This window comes from Cydia fagiglandana, chromosome 5, assembly GCF_963556715.1.
Source record: "Cydia fagiglandana chromosome 5, ilCydFagi1.1, whole genome shotgun sequence".
Taxonomy (NCBI): domain Eukaryota; kingdom Metazoa; phylum Arthropoda; class Insecta; order Lepidoptera; family Tortricidae; genus Cydia; species Cydia fagiglandana.
The window spans coordinates 2,628,522-2,643,874 of record NC_085936.1 but is presented as its reverse complement, the minus strand read 5'-3'; the positions used below and the strand labels follow the sequence as shown (position 1 = coordinate 2,643,874).

At 37.1% G+C, this 15,353-nt stretch overlaps 1 protein-coding gene across 2 annotated transcripts in view; it reads right to left on the bottom strand.

Moving 5' to 3' along the window:
* The window catches only part of LOC134664275 (centaurin-gamma-1A), a 424,789-nt gene that overhangs the window by 44,034 nt on the left and 365,402 nt on the right, over window positions 1-15,353 (bottom strand). For both annotated transcript variants that reach the window (XM_063520824.1, XM_063520825.1), the window contains exons 2-3: window positions 8,387-8,533; window positions 7,318-7,403 (exon numbers count right to left, since the gene is read on the bottom strand). In XM_063520824.1, coding sequence (XP_063376894.1) covers window positions 7,318-7,403; window positions 8,387-8,533 — 233 coding nt within the window. The remainder of the gene's footprint in view (window positions 1-7,317; window positions 7,404-8,386; window positions 8,534-15,353) is intronic.

Genomic DNA, 15,353 nt, shown 5'->3' with positions numbered 1-15,353 from the left:
TTTAAGAGCATACATTTTCTTTTATTATGTATATATTACTCAATATCAATAACAATGAAGATGTGGATATCTGTGTTTGGCCCGATGGTTGACTGGTAGAGAATGCTATTAGGCATTAAGTGCGCCATTTATACATTATTTTTGTTTTCTGAAATTAAGTTTAAATAAACAAATACATAAGAATATAGTCTGGAAAAAAAACCACTTTTGTCAGTAAGAAAGGGGGAAATTTTAAAAAAGGGGACGGGGGAATTAATCTGAATGACGAGTATGTAAGTACCTAATATGGTTCTATGTGCTGTAGGTACGTACATGTAGGGACCTAAATTTTAGTAACTTAAATCCTTTATACTTTAACTCAGGGACTCAAGTTTCATTTCATTCAACAAACTTTCATTATTACCAACTTAATATAAAAACCCAATAAAGAATGCACGTGCATACGAGATATTTAACCCCTATCGATTTCTCAAAGGCATGCAAAACATCCGTAGATTGCAGAAATCCCCCAGTGTTGCCAGAGCAATTAAGTGCAGTTTAAAAAGTGCAGCCTAGATAGTTGCACTGCGATTGCACTCTGCACAATGCGGTGACCGACTTCCAGGATTCGAGGCATCTTTTGTTTTGTAGAGGATAGAGGATTAAAGGGGAAATGACCTGAGGAAAAGGCAGAGAATATGGTTTCATGGCAGATCGTAGAAAAAAGAGGGTTCCACTTACGCAGCGTACTACGTAGGCGAACAACACGCGAACGCGAATCGAAGCGATGCGGCGCGGGGTGAATCAATCCCTTGATACCTATAGAAGTGTCCTACGTGGGCGATCTCGTTGCGAACGCGAACGCCTTGGACCGCGTCGCGTTCGCGAGTTGTTCGCTAATAGCTTACGCTCTTACGTAACGCAGCGTTAGTGAAACTTATAAATCTTGTAGAAACTAGACATTTTTAAACTTCATAAGATCTATAAACCTTGTTCTATATAATAAATTGTAGATTATCAATAGATTATCCTCAACAGTCTTATATTTTTCGTGATTATGTACAAAGTAATTAATTGTCTATAACTCTATATAAACATGATAATCGTCAAATTACTATCAATATAATATATAACGTTTGTGATAAAAGTTGGTGCAAAGTTAAACATAAACAGGCATTTTAAGTCAGGCTTCGCTTTGAAACAACAGTAGGAAAAGACGTAGAATCTCGACCCATTCACGAAGCCAAATAAATTGGGTTAATTGAATAAAGGGACTAATAAAAGCGTCCACAACTTTAATGGTTTAATTGTGAAGTGGGAAGAATCACTGTAGACTCGAATTTAAAAAAAACTCCTGTCTTGTGTTGGTTCATTTCGTAGAAATTTTTGTAAAATTTCTTCAAAAGGAATAATCAGGTTGAAATAATAAAGCCCCCGGACTTTTCCTACTCTTTTTATTTTTTTTAAATATAGAAAAAAATACAATCCAATTACAAATACAATTTGAATAATAATTAATTAATTAACGGTAGTCTATTGATATGTAAGTACATCATTCATTTCATTTCATTTCAGTGTATTGTCAAGTAGGACCTGTTTGGTCGTTGGTATAGCTCATAGGAATGCCAGACTTAGAGATCTTCGAAAGTCGAATTTGGCCTATGTCAAGCAGTGGTCTTCTTTCTACTGTATTTCTCCAATAAACCCTTCTTTACCTTAGGTTGACATTTAATTTTCTATATACCCTGGGCACGCATTGTCTATATTTAGCGGAACGGGCTCGGGCCGGGTCAATCTAATGTGATGACGTCACGGATAATCTGACCCGCGGCCCTTCTATTTCTGTCTTTAGATGGCAACACTGGTAACTATAGATCGCCTCCCTCTAGAATGTGTAGACCCCATACCAACCCCATTCTGAGAAGCAAAGTAAAGCTCAAGGTTTCGTTCACTTGCGTCCATCAGGCCGTCTCGCTCGCACTGTGCGGACAAGTGCGCATTGAACGCGCGAATGATTAGCTGATATATGATTCCAATATCATTTTAATATCGGTTTGTTGTCAGTGCACGTTCGAATTGGCCTGCAACTCCTGCATGTTATAGGAATTGTGCGCACTGAATTTATATAGTTGACAGTTGATCGAGCGGGCGCGAGCATCTCTGTTTCTTTCTTGTAATTCTTTCGGATGTCCGGCTGTTCTTTTGTGTTTAGGTTGACTCTACAATGTTTGTGTAGTTTTCTTTTGTAAATTCTGTTCTTGAGTTTTTTTTTTTTTAATAAGGTGAACGTGGGGTTCTGCGAGATCTACAGATCACAGAGCCAGCAGTTCACAGTTTGTAATGTTGTGGTAATATTTTAAACACATTGCACAAATAGCAAGTCCATGAGTCTTGATATTGAGTGGTGATAATCCAGTCTTATGCACCATCTAACGCTTAGTGATCTGCGTTGGCACTTTATGTGAATCGGCTAAAAGGGTTTATATTACTGCTAAGTGCCATTAGGGAAAATTGTATTGGGTGTTATTATACAGGTGAGATTTTGTTAATAGATGAAGCGGCATTCGGACTCAGTATCTCATTTCGACATCAAAATGTATATTTCAAACGTATCTATTTTTAGAATATTTAATTTAAACTTAATTTAAAGTTAAAATAATTGGTTTAGGTACGCATCCGGTGAGGCCTGGGCTATAACCGCCAAAATCGAAGTTCGCAAATTGCGGGCATCTTTCTTTGTCACTCTAATTAAGCCTTAACGGGAGTGACAGAGAATGATGCCCGCAATTTCGATTTTCGCGGTAATAGCCCTGACCTTTAATCTATTTTGAACTAACATGTCAAAGGCAGGTTGTAATGATTCTATTAAATCGCCCACAGTTTATTGGTGAGCCCACGTTGGGCACCAATTTTAGAAACGGTTCAATGTTTAAAAATACATATCAATGAGTTATTTTTGCGTTATTAATTTTTAGGGTTCCGTACCCAAAGGGTACAAACAGGACCCTATTACTAAGACTCCACTGTCCGTCTGTCTGTCTGTCATCAGGCTGTATCTTTAAAATTTACAGAGTAGGTATTTCTGTTGCCGCTATAACAACAAATACTAAAAAGTACGGAACCCTCGGTGTGCGAGTCCGACTCGCACTTGGACGGTTTTTTCTAAATCATAAAATAACCCTAACTAGATCGAAAAGAAATATCAGGGAATATAGAAGACTAAACTATTAGTTATTGTATAGTTCGAGTAATTTAGTAATTAGTGTAATTACTCATGCTGACCTATAAAATGTATCGCCGCGAAGTAATACCTAGATTTTATAGGCAAATCTAAATAAAAAAAAGTCTAGTCTAGACTAGAGTTCGAAAAGTCGGTAAAGGTGACCTCATGTTAATGATTACGACCTTTGGCCTTTTGCAAAGATGAGACTACTAATTAATTCTTATTGTTAAAATTAAAACTTGCTTTTGTTACTAAGTATCTAAGTAGTTTGGTTTAGATCGCTTTCTTACAATGCTTAAGTACCTACCTAAAAATGTACCTAGTTGAAGTATAACCCACATAAGTAATTTCAACTATGTTCCTATTCTAATACTTTTGACATAACTATTAAATAAAATAAAAAAAACTCCCTACGATATTATGCCAAAAACATGCCAAAAATGCTTATTTTGAAAAGAGCTGATACTCTTCAAACTGCTGGGTAGATTTCTATCAAACATAGCTCAGAACTACCGCAAGGAAACTCGCTTTCGTGTAAAAAAGCCGCATCGAAATCGGTCCATCCGTTGGAGAGCTACGATGCCACAGACAGACAGACATTGGCGTCAAACACACACAGAGAAGGAGGTTTTTAGGATTCCGTGCCCAGGGGTAAAAACGGAACCCTATTACTAAGACTCCACTGTCCGTCTGTCCGTTCTTTTTTTTTAATTATGAACGGGCTTACTCACCAGGCTGTATTTCATGAACCGTGATAGCTAGACCGTTTTTCCCAGATGATGTAAGTACCTATTTCTGTTGCCGCTATAACAACAAATACCAAAAAGCACGGAACCCTCCGTGGGCGAGTCCGACTCGCACGTGTCCGTTTTTTTTTCTACGAAGAACGTCAGGTTTTTCTTCATACTAGATATATTTTTAACTATTCCCCTAAATCTATCTTACCTTACTATAGCAACAAACACTCGATATACAAATTAACCGAAACGTAAGTGTAAATCAATAGTGTCGAAACACAAATCGATCGTATAATTACCCCACTATTTAGCCCTCTGCTTGACTATGGCAAACAAAATCTTTTAAACGTACAAGCTAATTTGAACTTTATTCCAATTCAGTTAGGTAGTTTTTCCATCAAATTAAAGATATGCAATCTCAGCCCTATGCAAAGGGCGTTCGCGTCAAATAGGTTAATATTTAAAAGGTTGTTTCAACAGTATTTTAGATGACTTTGTTAGAGTAGAGACGCGGAGTAAAAAACTTTGTTTGCATAAAAAAGCTATTAAATTGGCTACATTTTATACTGAACTGCTGTCTAGTTGTGGTCACAAACATATTTACAAGCCTACGTCCGAAAAATATATCTACACGCCTCTAAAATACTGACAAAAAGGTTGTGTAGTGTGTGGGTACCTAATACCTATCTAAATATGTACCTAAATATAGGTATTATTGGAACGGTTTGTAAAGATGTTTGTAAACTCGACCTTACAAGACTTACATACCCGTCTAGTGTTAATTTATATTTAACAATAAAAGGCAAATGACCAGATAATCCATTTTAATGTACAGTCACAAAACAGGTCTAGTGTCCGTCAATGCCATCATTAATAGACGCAGACATTACAACGTGTTCAAAGTTCAAAACATAACTCAAAAAAAAAAAAACACTTAAATAGTAAATAGTGCCCTTAACTCGATTTTAACCCGGTACTTCCTGTTTCGTAGGCAAGGTCAATACCGACTATAGGCAAAGACCGTCCACGAAGAAGAAATGGACGACTAACTGAACCGCCTTCAAATATTCATGTGTCCTTACTCTATACATTTTTTTAGAACTTCCTCTTCCAACTTTAACGGCATGTTAACCACTGGTAAACATATAAAAACGTCGAACACAAGTGCCCACAAGTCGATTGTAAATTCGAAACGACACGCATCGTAAAGCGAGGCTATTAAAGCATCGTCCCGTGCTCTTTATAGCACAAATCGATAGCGTCCTGGGACGCGTTTCCATTGTGACACGTCACGAAAATCGCGGAAGGGCTCATTTAGACGGTGCGAGAACTCACATATGCGAGTTTGCATAGTGATCGAAATGTATTAAAAGTACCACCTCTATTTATTACCTATGTCATACAAATAAATTTCTGATTCTGATTCATTACATTGCGGTTTGTGCTCGGTCGGTTGAATTGGACGAAACCTCAATAGTCCGCAATGTAACTAAAATCGATTTTGTTGGAAATGGAAAATCTTATAAACTTTACCAATACTTAGGTACGTTAGGCAGTTGATAGGCAAACTTAAGTTGAAGCAACATCTAGGTACTTTAAAGTTTTGGTACTGCAACGACCTTTTGATAACTAAAATAAGTAAATAAACAATTTATAGGTAAGTGTTAGGCGACGATGTACATACCTACTATATAGATAAATTCATACTTATTTATATAGAGAACTCCCATGACACAGGAATAAATATTTGTATTCATCACACAAATAAATGCCTTTAATGACGGATACAAAGACACTGTGGAAACGCACCCTGTAGTGGGTCACCCTTTCAGGCATTATGAAGACGTGGCATTCAGCCCCACGTTTGGGACTGTTTGCTCTGCACAAAGCCCTTTAATGCCAGCGGAATGATAACGTCAACTATGAAATTGGGGACACTATGTATATTATCCTGTATAGGTACTCATCCTTTAGCTCAGGGCTCCAAATCCCGGCCCGCGACGCGTTCCACTCCGGCTCGCCGACACCCAAAGCGAGTGCCCACTGTCCGGCCCGCGGGAGCCAGGCTCCAGGGGTTCAGCATTCATTGAGAGTGGAACTGTTCCTAACAGCAGCAACCAGAAACCCTCCCCCGGCGCAAAAACCGACGGTGGCCCGCGCGAAAGTTTCTGAGGGGCAATATGGCCCTCAGGTAAAAAAGTTTGGAGACCCCTTTTAGCTCAAAAACAGTTGATTCTAGGCTAAGGGTCGGTTGCACCAAACCGTCTGGTAATTTTCATGGGTGCGTCGTATAATATATACCAACATTTGATATAATCTAATTTTAATATCATTCACAACATATAACACACGTTGGGACTACCAACAAAAAATATATGTTTATAACATATATGGTAGAAATTCTCTAACTTACTTCGTATATAATAATAAATAGTATAAAGTTTGTATTGGCTAATTATTTTTTATATAACATTCATAACTTATAGGAATTATTACAAATAAAGATTATTTGAAATATCTTATATATATTATAACATAATAATTACATGAGAAAAATACCTTCCAAAATATATGATCATACATGTAACAAAGTAATTAGTATCTTCTGCTGGTTGTTCTTTACTAAAGCAGGTCTCCGTTAGGTACGACGACGAGCGAAGCGAGGAGGAGTGTTAGGTTGAACTGCGAACAAACAGTGCGCGAGCCGAGCGAGCGAAGCGAGCGTGCCGCGGCAGCGGCCGGCGAAGCGCCAGAACGAAATTGGTCCATGGTTAACTTACCGGAATGTATTATTCATTTATGTTCTTAGATCCGGTAACTGATATAGTTTTTGATCGTTCGACTATATAATTTTTATGAAATTCAAGTTTTATACAATATGAAATTATCTACATTGAATGTTATTCAAAAACAAATTAGCCATTTTGACATTATACGATTTGGGTTTTAGACAATGCAAAACTTATATTATTCAAATTTATACAAAGTGAGCGTATATCTTGTGAATGTTATATTAATAATTGGTATATATTATATTACTTACCCAATTTTCATAGTTCTCTGCTGAGTGATGTTGGCCATGATCAGTATGTCAAATGTGGTTGCATGGTGCAACTAGCCCTAACGCAGCGTACATACTACGCAGCTACGTAGGCGAACAACACGCGAACGCGAAGCGAAGCGATGCGGCGCGGGGTGAATCAATCCTTTGATACTTATAGAAGTGTCCTACGTGGGCGATCTCGTTGCGAACGCGAACGCCTTGGGCCCGCCGCGCCGCGCCGCGCTGTGTCGCGTTCGTGAGTTGTTCGCTTACGTAGAACGCAGCATAAGAGTATTATAGAAGTAAGCATGATAGGTTAGGTTTAGTTAGCCTACCTGCATCTCCGGAGAGCCTCCCTCGTCCCGTATGAGCAGGAGGTAGCTGTGGCCATCGATGATCACTTCCTTCTTGAATCGGCCGCCTGGAACATCATAATGAAAATGAACACAGGTTTAGCTATTGAAGAAGCCTGAGAAGGCACATACAAGGTGGAGACCTCAGGCATTCAGCTCAAGATATCATGGACGTAGGCAGCATATTCGTAAAGTATTTTTTATCAAGCGATACTACAAATTTTTAAATTAAAGGAAAAAGGGCTCGGGACTCGAACCTGCGACCATTGGAACACCAGTCGCTTTTCATAACCGATTGGACCGGTCACCGGTCATATTTATAAGTATCGGTAGCATTACTTTATATAGGTGTAGGTACAATCAGCACAATAAATGGCTTCCGAACGAGCTAGGTATCAAAAATGACTCGCGGATCTATGAGAAGTTGAGAACAAAGTTGTGTTCAGAATTTTCTTAGATAATTTTGGATTTGTGATCCACATACGTAGATGTTACTACACAGGTACATTACTCTTTGGGGTTGTATCCTTGTGTATTCGACCAATCATCAACAAAATCGATTTTCCGACCCAACCAACTATTAACAACTACAAGTATGAAACCCTCTACAAATTACCCGTCATTCCACGTCGAGTCATTATGTGGCAATCATCTAATCATGGTGAGCCATCGATGGTATTCTATTCATATATAATTCCATCGCGTGGGTCCAAAAACGCTCGATAATAATCAAATAGGAATAAAAGTCGTAACTGACAGATAACTAGTTATTGTTCGTGTCGTTGTGCGATCTAGTATCTGCCTACGCACAAAATCATAGTTCGTTGAACTTCACAATGTTTATGTTGCTTGTAGCGCCATCTATGAGCGACACTGTTCAACAGTAAGGCGCTAGACGTTGTGCTGCCATCTAGCGTTTTACGATGATATGAATGAAGCGACTAGCCAAGGAAACCGTGTTACACAGTTTTACCGGTAGCGGCGCTAGTAAGCTTATTGTATGAATTTTAATTTTGAATTAATGCATAATACATATGTTAAAATGAAATACCTTCTGGACTTTCTTCTTGCATGTATGCCCCTGTTAGATACCGATGGACTAGCGCAGATTTCCCGCTGTCCGGCGATCCTAAGACGCCTACTCGTAATTCTGTGACACCTCGCGCGGCCGTCCATTCTTGGCTGTTGACGAATGAATCTGTAACAATTTAAAATAAACACTGAATATAAGCACTAATACAGCTAAATAATTAAATGGAATTCGCACAATAACAATCCCTTTAGTTTTGACAATAGCGCCATCTATGATGCTTTAAACAAACTATGGGAAACAGCAGCGGCTATTACACTAAGCATCTATTAAGTGTAGCGGGGCGGCACCTAGTGGGGAGTAGCAGAACTAAAAGTATTCCATTAGTACGTATAGATGGCATTATTTTCACAATGCTTTAAGTTTTCCGATGAAGAATTAAAAGTTTTCAAAAGAAATTATGAAAAAGTGTGGCGATTTAATGTTATTTTAGACTAGTTTTTGGTGATATCTATGGAAAAATCAAACAGGATGGCAATCATTTTCAAAATTTTACGCAATTAATTAACATGTTCACAATCGACACCTGTAAGCTGTTACACTACTTAACCGCTAGCCAAGACTTTCACCAACAAGACTTCCTATTCTTAGGTAAAACCTAGTAGCTACATCGTGCTAGGATAAAAGAGCATAAGCGCCAGTTAGATTTGTATGTGAAACGACATTTTAAAGTCTGATAAGGTTGAGTTGTCGCGTGATCGTTCAAGCGCGAATACTTACAACGCAACTGTAGGTAATATGCAGATTTCTACACGTTATTTGTTATTTTATCTTACTGTTTTACAATACTATGTTACAGTAAATATTAGCATAGTAATATATTACATGGTAAATAAGTCAAATTAAGAAATAAAATAAGAGTTACATATATATTTCTACAGTACGCGTCCAAAAAAGTATCTTTTGTAATCAAATTGTTCTACATATCTCTTTTTGATAAGTTATTATGTACAGTCACCTGCAATAATATGTTACACAACGAAGGCAGCAAATATATCTGACACGATCTTATTTGTAGAGCCATAAGAGCGTGTCACATATTTTTGCGGACTTCGAAGAGTAACACATTATTGCAGGTGACTGTACCAGTGTTCCTACTGTTATTAGAGAATTGTAGAGGCTTTAACGCTAAGTAAATTAACTGTACAGTCAAACACAAACTGTTACTGTACTTATGTAATTTCATTCCTTATTTCTCGGCCATGACGTTAAGAAAGTTAAGTAAATGTGAATGTGTATTTTAATAGCCGACTGTACCATGATAATGATAATACCAAACCGCAAAATAACTACCAGAATATACAAAGTAAAATCGCACTTATCTCCTTTGAAAAACTACGAAAGTTAAGCCTATTTTCCTTTGAACATCGAGTTATAACGCAATGTCAAACATTAACACTGGAAAAGGTCATTGGCAACAATAGTCGTTAACGTAAATACGGTTTCTTTGCGGTTTTTCATCTCGGTTAAACCGAAAAACCAAATTAGATCTTTTGAGGTAAAATTCTCATTAGGTACATGATAATGACCTAATGACATGCAAAGGCCGAATTTGGTTTAAACAATACCAATATACACTGTTAATTGTACTTAAAACATGTCTTTTGTATTGAGCTTATTAGGATAATAGTGTACCTAGTTGGCAACGCGTACGTGAGTCGTGACTAGTGACACACATGGAGATTTATAGGCGACCCTAGGCTACGATAACTGCTTACCAATCGGGTTGTATCTATGATCCTGTGCCACCGAGTAGTATAAAAATATATGTTTGTAGAAAGAATAGGACCCGCTATCTAAGTCATAATACAGATATTATACAACACAATAATATAAAACTTTCATCCGCGAAGTGACAATGGAGTCTCTCGCTTACGTCACAGAGTTATCTTACTGGCATTTGTCACACTGACGTGTGGCCAGGAAACTAGCGATATCGACAGCGATAGCGATTTACATGAACACAAAACTTTAATTAAAAAACCGGACAAGTGCGAGTCGGACTCTCCCACCGAGTGTTCCGTGCTTTTTAGTATTTGTTGTTGTATTGGCAACAGAAATACATACATCATTTGTGAAAATTTCAACTGTATAGCTATCAGGGTTCATGAGCTACAGCGTGACAGACAAGCGGACAGCGGAGTCTTAGAGGGTCCCGTTTTTACCCTTTGGGTATGGAACCCTATAAAAATATTAAAAATATCTTTGCGTCTACACAGACGATTTATGGTGTAACACGGGAGAAACACCGTAATAGACCGATGCGAGACAGACATGGTCTAACTATCACAGGCCTGACAAGAGAGATTTGAAGAAAACGGTATACCTACTGACACACAGGTACCTACGTACCCAACTAAAAACCATAGAGGTGCTCTATACGTAGTAAACGATACATGAATGGAGAATCGTCTCCTAAGATGCAGTTTTCGTGGCCATACGAAAGCATTACAACATCTCTCTGTGGCAAATCGCTAACTTCACCCGGAGGAGAATTTGAGTTGTTTTATTTCATTCCATTGCGCGATCAATAACCCACCATACTGGAGTCAGTTATGTAACGCTGCCATACATGACCCAAAAAATTTTTATTAAGCTATGAGCTTCATCACATCTGATATTTGAGTAATTCTAAGCATTTCTAGCCTGAAGTGGGGGGGAGGGTGGGGTACAAAGACGGCCGCCATCCGTCATCTTTAAAAAAAATCTACTCTGATCCTGGTGGGTACTAGGGCAAGTTTGGTATCATTTTCGTATAAACCAAAGACGTAGAATTCATTGCTGATATTTGTTTTTTCAATTTCATAGTAATTTTACAAGAAAAACGTAAAAAGGTGAAAAATTTGGTTGGAGATTTTTGCTACGCGGAGCCGAAACTACAAAAGATAGAAAGTTGAAATTTGCACACTAGATTACATTTATAAAGTGTACAAGAGATAAGAAGCGATTTTGAGAAATTCAACCCCTAAGGGGGTTAAAAAGGGGATGAAAGTTTGTATGGGGTTCAAATTTTATTTTAAGCTAGGAATTTGAAACTTCGTAAAACGATATATTATTAAAATACAAGAAAACTAATTTCAGCGTTTTTGAAAATTCATCCCCTAAGGTGGTGAAAAAGGAGTTGAAAGTTTGTATGGATATCAAAAAAATTTTCGAACGCGGGACTTGAATCTTTGTATTTGGGGATATTATTAAAAGACAGGAAAAGTAATTTCAGCGTTTTGTAAAATTCATCCCCTAACAGGGTTAAAAAGGGGTTGAAAGTTTGAATCCATTACAAAATATTACAAATCCGAGTAGACACACATTTCTTATTGCCTCCCAGGCTTGAAATGCTTAGAATTACTCAAGGAACATATGTGATGAAGCTCATAGCTTAATAAAAAATTTTTGGGTCAACTTTATAACTGCTTCCGCTACCATCGTTTCGACTCTATAAAAAAAAATTTGGTTCTAAATTGCTTAATTTTGGACACTATATCCTAAGGATTAGCCTACATTGAATGCCATCTGTTATTAATTAAGGGTTGGTTTCAAATCATTATCATTTTATACTTTGAAATGTTACGTACTATATATAAGAACTTAATTATTTTTTAACTAATTTTAATTCGAAAGTATGTGCTTCCAGATTGGTCCCATTTTATCAAAATCTATTTCTGATACGTAGTATTTCTGATACGGGTTATACGTAGGTATAAAGAATTGATGACATTCCTAAAGTCATTCTTATAAGGATTTTCTTAATAAATATGTAACTTAAAGTTATCTGTGTGGAGACTGGTGTAGACGAAACATACAAAAAATGTTCTATGACAAAAACAAACGTACGTGTGAACAAAATAATTTTGAATATGTATTAATTATTATAGGAATTAATGCAAGTCATACAAAGTCACGATGACACAGTAAAAACCATAGAGACATAGATATAGTCTAACCAATATTTATTACACGTAATTCCCAAGTAAAAACAGGTTTCCTATCAAAACCCATTCTTCCCGAAACCGAACTAAAATAACCATTCACTTACCTTCATTAACGACCGATTCCCGTAATAAATTACATTTATTACCCGAATATAAATCAAGCCTTTTTGACCCTGGACACTAATCGTCTTACGGGGTAAAAATTCATGGGGGTAAATGACCACGCCTCCTCAGGTTTATGATGTCGTAAAGGTGTGAAATGAGATCTGAACGCGTGTGTAGCAAACTTAGCTTTTAATATAGATTATTGGATTATAATCTTTAATCGTAAGGGATAAGAGCGTTGCCAAATACCTTGATAAATTGGCAGGATTGCATAGAACTTAGTGCCAAAAGGGTATAAGTGCTGTTGAAAAGGTAAGGTAGTTAAACCGTTTTGGAGGTGAAAAGTTTGTGGTGCTTGAGTGAAGTGGGCTTGTGCGGGTTTTATAGCATGTATTTAAGTAGTACTTGTGTTTTGGGGCTTGTTTGCGTTCTGAATATCGAATTGATGGGATAACTGGTCCTGAGATGTTTTGCGAGTTTTGTAAAGGCGTTTTTTGACTGTTAAAATCATGGGTATTTTGATTTGATATCACAATGCCGCAAGATGAGATGTTTTTTACCACAACTGTGTAGACATCATCATCATCTCAGCCATAAGACGTCCACTGCTGAACATAGGCCTCCCCCTTTTTTGGGGATATAAAAAGAAATAATGTTGGTTTTGAAGTGTCATGAACATGATCGCAAACTACAGCCTACAAAGTGTTTTTAGTCTTAAAATTATATAATTACTTAAATTAATTTACATCAAGCGATATTTTCTAAAAGTTCGAGTCTTGCCGGAGGTCATGATATTTCCATTTTTCCTTTAATACTTTTAATTTTTTTATTAAAGATACTACCTACATAATGAAAGGTTAATATTACTGACGGTTTGCAATTAATATCAGAAATATAATAATAACTTATCATCATTCTTTTTTACGATTGTGACATTTCAAATTGAACTTTAACGTAATTACGTTGTCATTTCCATTAAATGTCTCAAGGAAGTATTTATTTTATTATATGGTTAATTATTACAAACATGTCGAAAGGAAACTTATAAAATCAGGAAATTAAACATGGTTTGAGCCAAAAGAATCTTTATTACAACAGCATAAGGTATGCGAGCCGTATGTGGTTACACTATAAATGGCTTCCTTGGTTGATGTGAAGGAAAGAGAACTTAATTAATAAATAATGTCTCGATCCAATTAATAGAAATGTTATAATTAAGTACAAACGGTAACAAGCTTAGTTAATAAAATATTGCATTATTGTTAATAAACATACGTAAGTACATTTTATGAGAGTCGAAAGAGTTTCAAATTAACGTTTTTAGGGTTCCGTACCCAAAGGGTAAAACGGGACCCTATTACTAAGACTTCGCTGTCCGTCCGTCCGTCTGTCACCAGGCTGTATCTCACGAACCGTGATAGCTAGACAGTTGAAATTTTCACAGATGATGTATTTCTGTTGCCGCTATAACAACAAATACTAAAAACAGAATAAAATAAAGATTTAAATGGGGCTCCCATACATCAAACGTGATTTTTGACCAAAGTTAAGCAACGTCGGGAGTGGTCAGTACTTGGATGGGTGACCGTTTTTTTTTTTGTTTTTTTTTGCATTATGGTACGGAACCCTTCGTGCGCGAGTCTGACTCGCTCTTGTTTTCCACGTGTCTTTATGAATGACTCCATGAAATTAAAAACGTTTTTTAGTAGGTGATAAGAACGGAATCGCTAAGAAATTCTTTTGACCTGATCAATCAAAACGGCCTGAAGTTGCCTTCAAACCCCTCAAAAGGAGGTCCCAGACAAAGCAAACAAGATTAACACAATATAAAGGAACACCCACACAATAAGGTCAGTTTTTCTGCGCTTTGTCAAAGTTCTTTGACATAAGTCGGGCGATGCCTTCAATTTGCTACTACAGAACATCTGCCCTTTACTGTTAGAACCTTTGTCCTTACCCTTCACTGAGAAGTTTTAAACCTTATTATAAAGGCATAAGGTACATCTCTGGTCAGTTCAGTGTTCTAACCTTTAACGCACGGTCCATACATTAGTGAGGTAAAGGTACTCTTCTGACGGCCGGCGCTTACATCGCGTAGCACCGTCTCGGTACTTGGAGCGTCGTTAATAATAGCGTAAGCGCCAACTAAGATACCTTTACCTGCAGAAAGTCACATTTGACCATCGAACTTTTTCTTAGCCCATAGTTTATTATTTAAACTTGGGACAGATAGTTTTATTCTACGTCTGTTACAATTTGAAGTGGAACAGATTTTTTCAAGGTTATTTTATTTGAATGCGCTACTGGGAGATTTATTCACGATCTATTGAATAATGCAACAGTAATATAAGAATATATGTATGAATGGACATTTGGACATTTTGGACACACATCAATATCAAGGCCCCATTATACTATACCGACAGGCTTGTGTTAGTCCGCTGACACGTGCTCCCCATCATTCTCCTCGTTCTCAAGTGAAACATGTCTAGCAATCATCAATAGGCCCTGAGGTCCTTATATAAGTCTATATTTCATGTGGAGGGACTCAGATGAAAAAAGATGACATAAAATTTCAGTCAGGATGACTAATTGATTATCAGTATTATCACACACACTGCCCGATCCTTACTTTAAGATATGTCAATCAATATAAAATATATATATCGTTTCTTCAAACAAAACCTTCACTTTTGACACTGACACATTTTAATCCATATCGTTTCTAGATCTATTAATTGACGTATCTTAATGTTCGAATTGGGCCGACACAGAGAATTAAAGGTTCAGGTTCAGTTCCATTTGAATTAAACTTTAAACCGTGTAAACACAGTAATTCAACCATATCAGTAAATCACAATCCGAAGCGAAGCCATTGGAACAATCGTAATAGA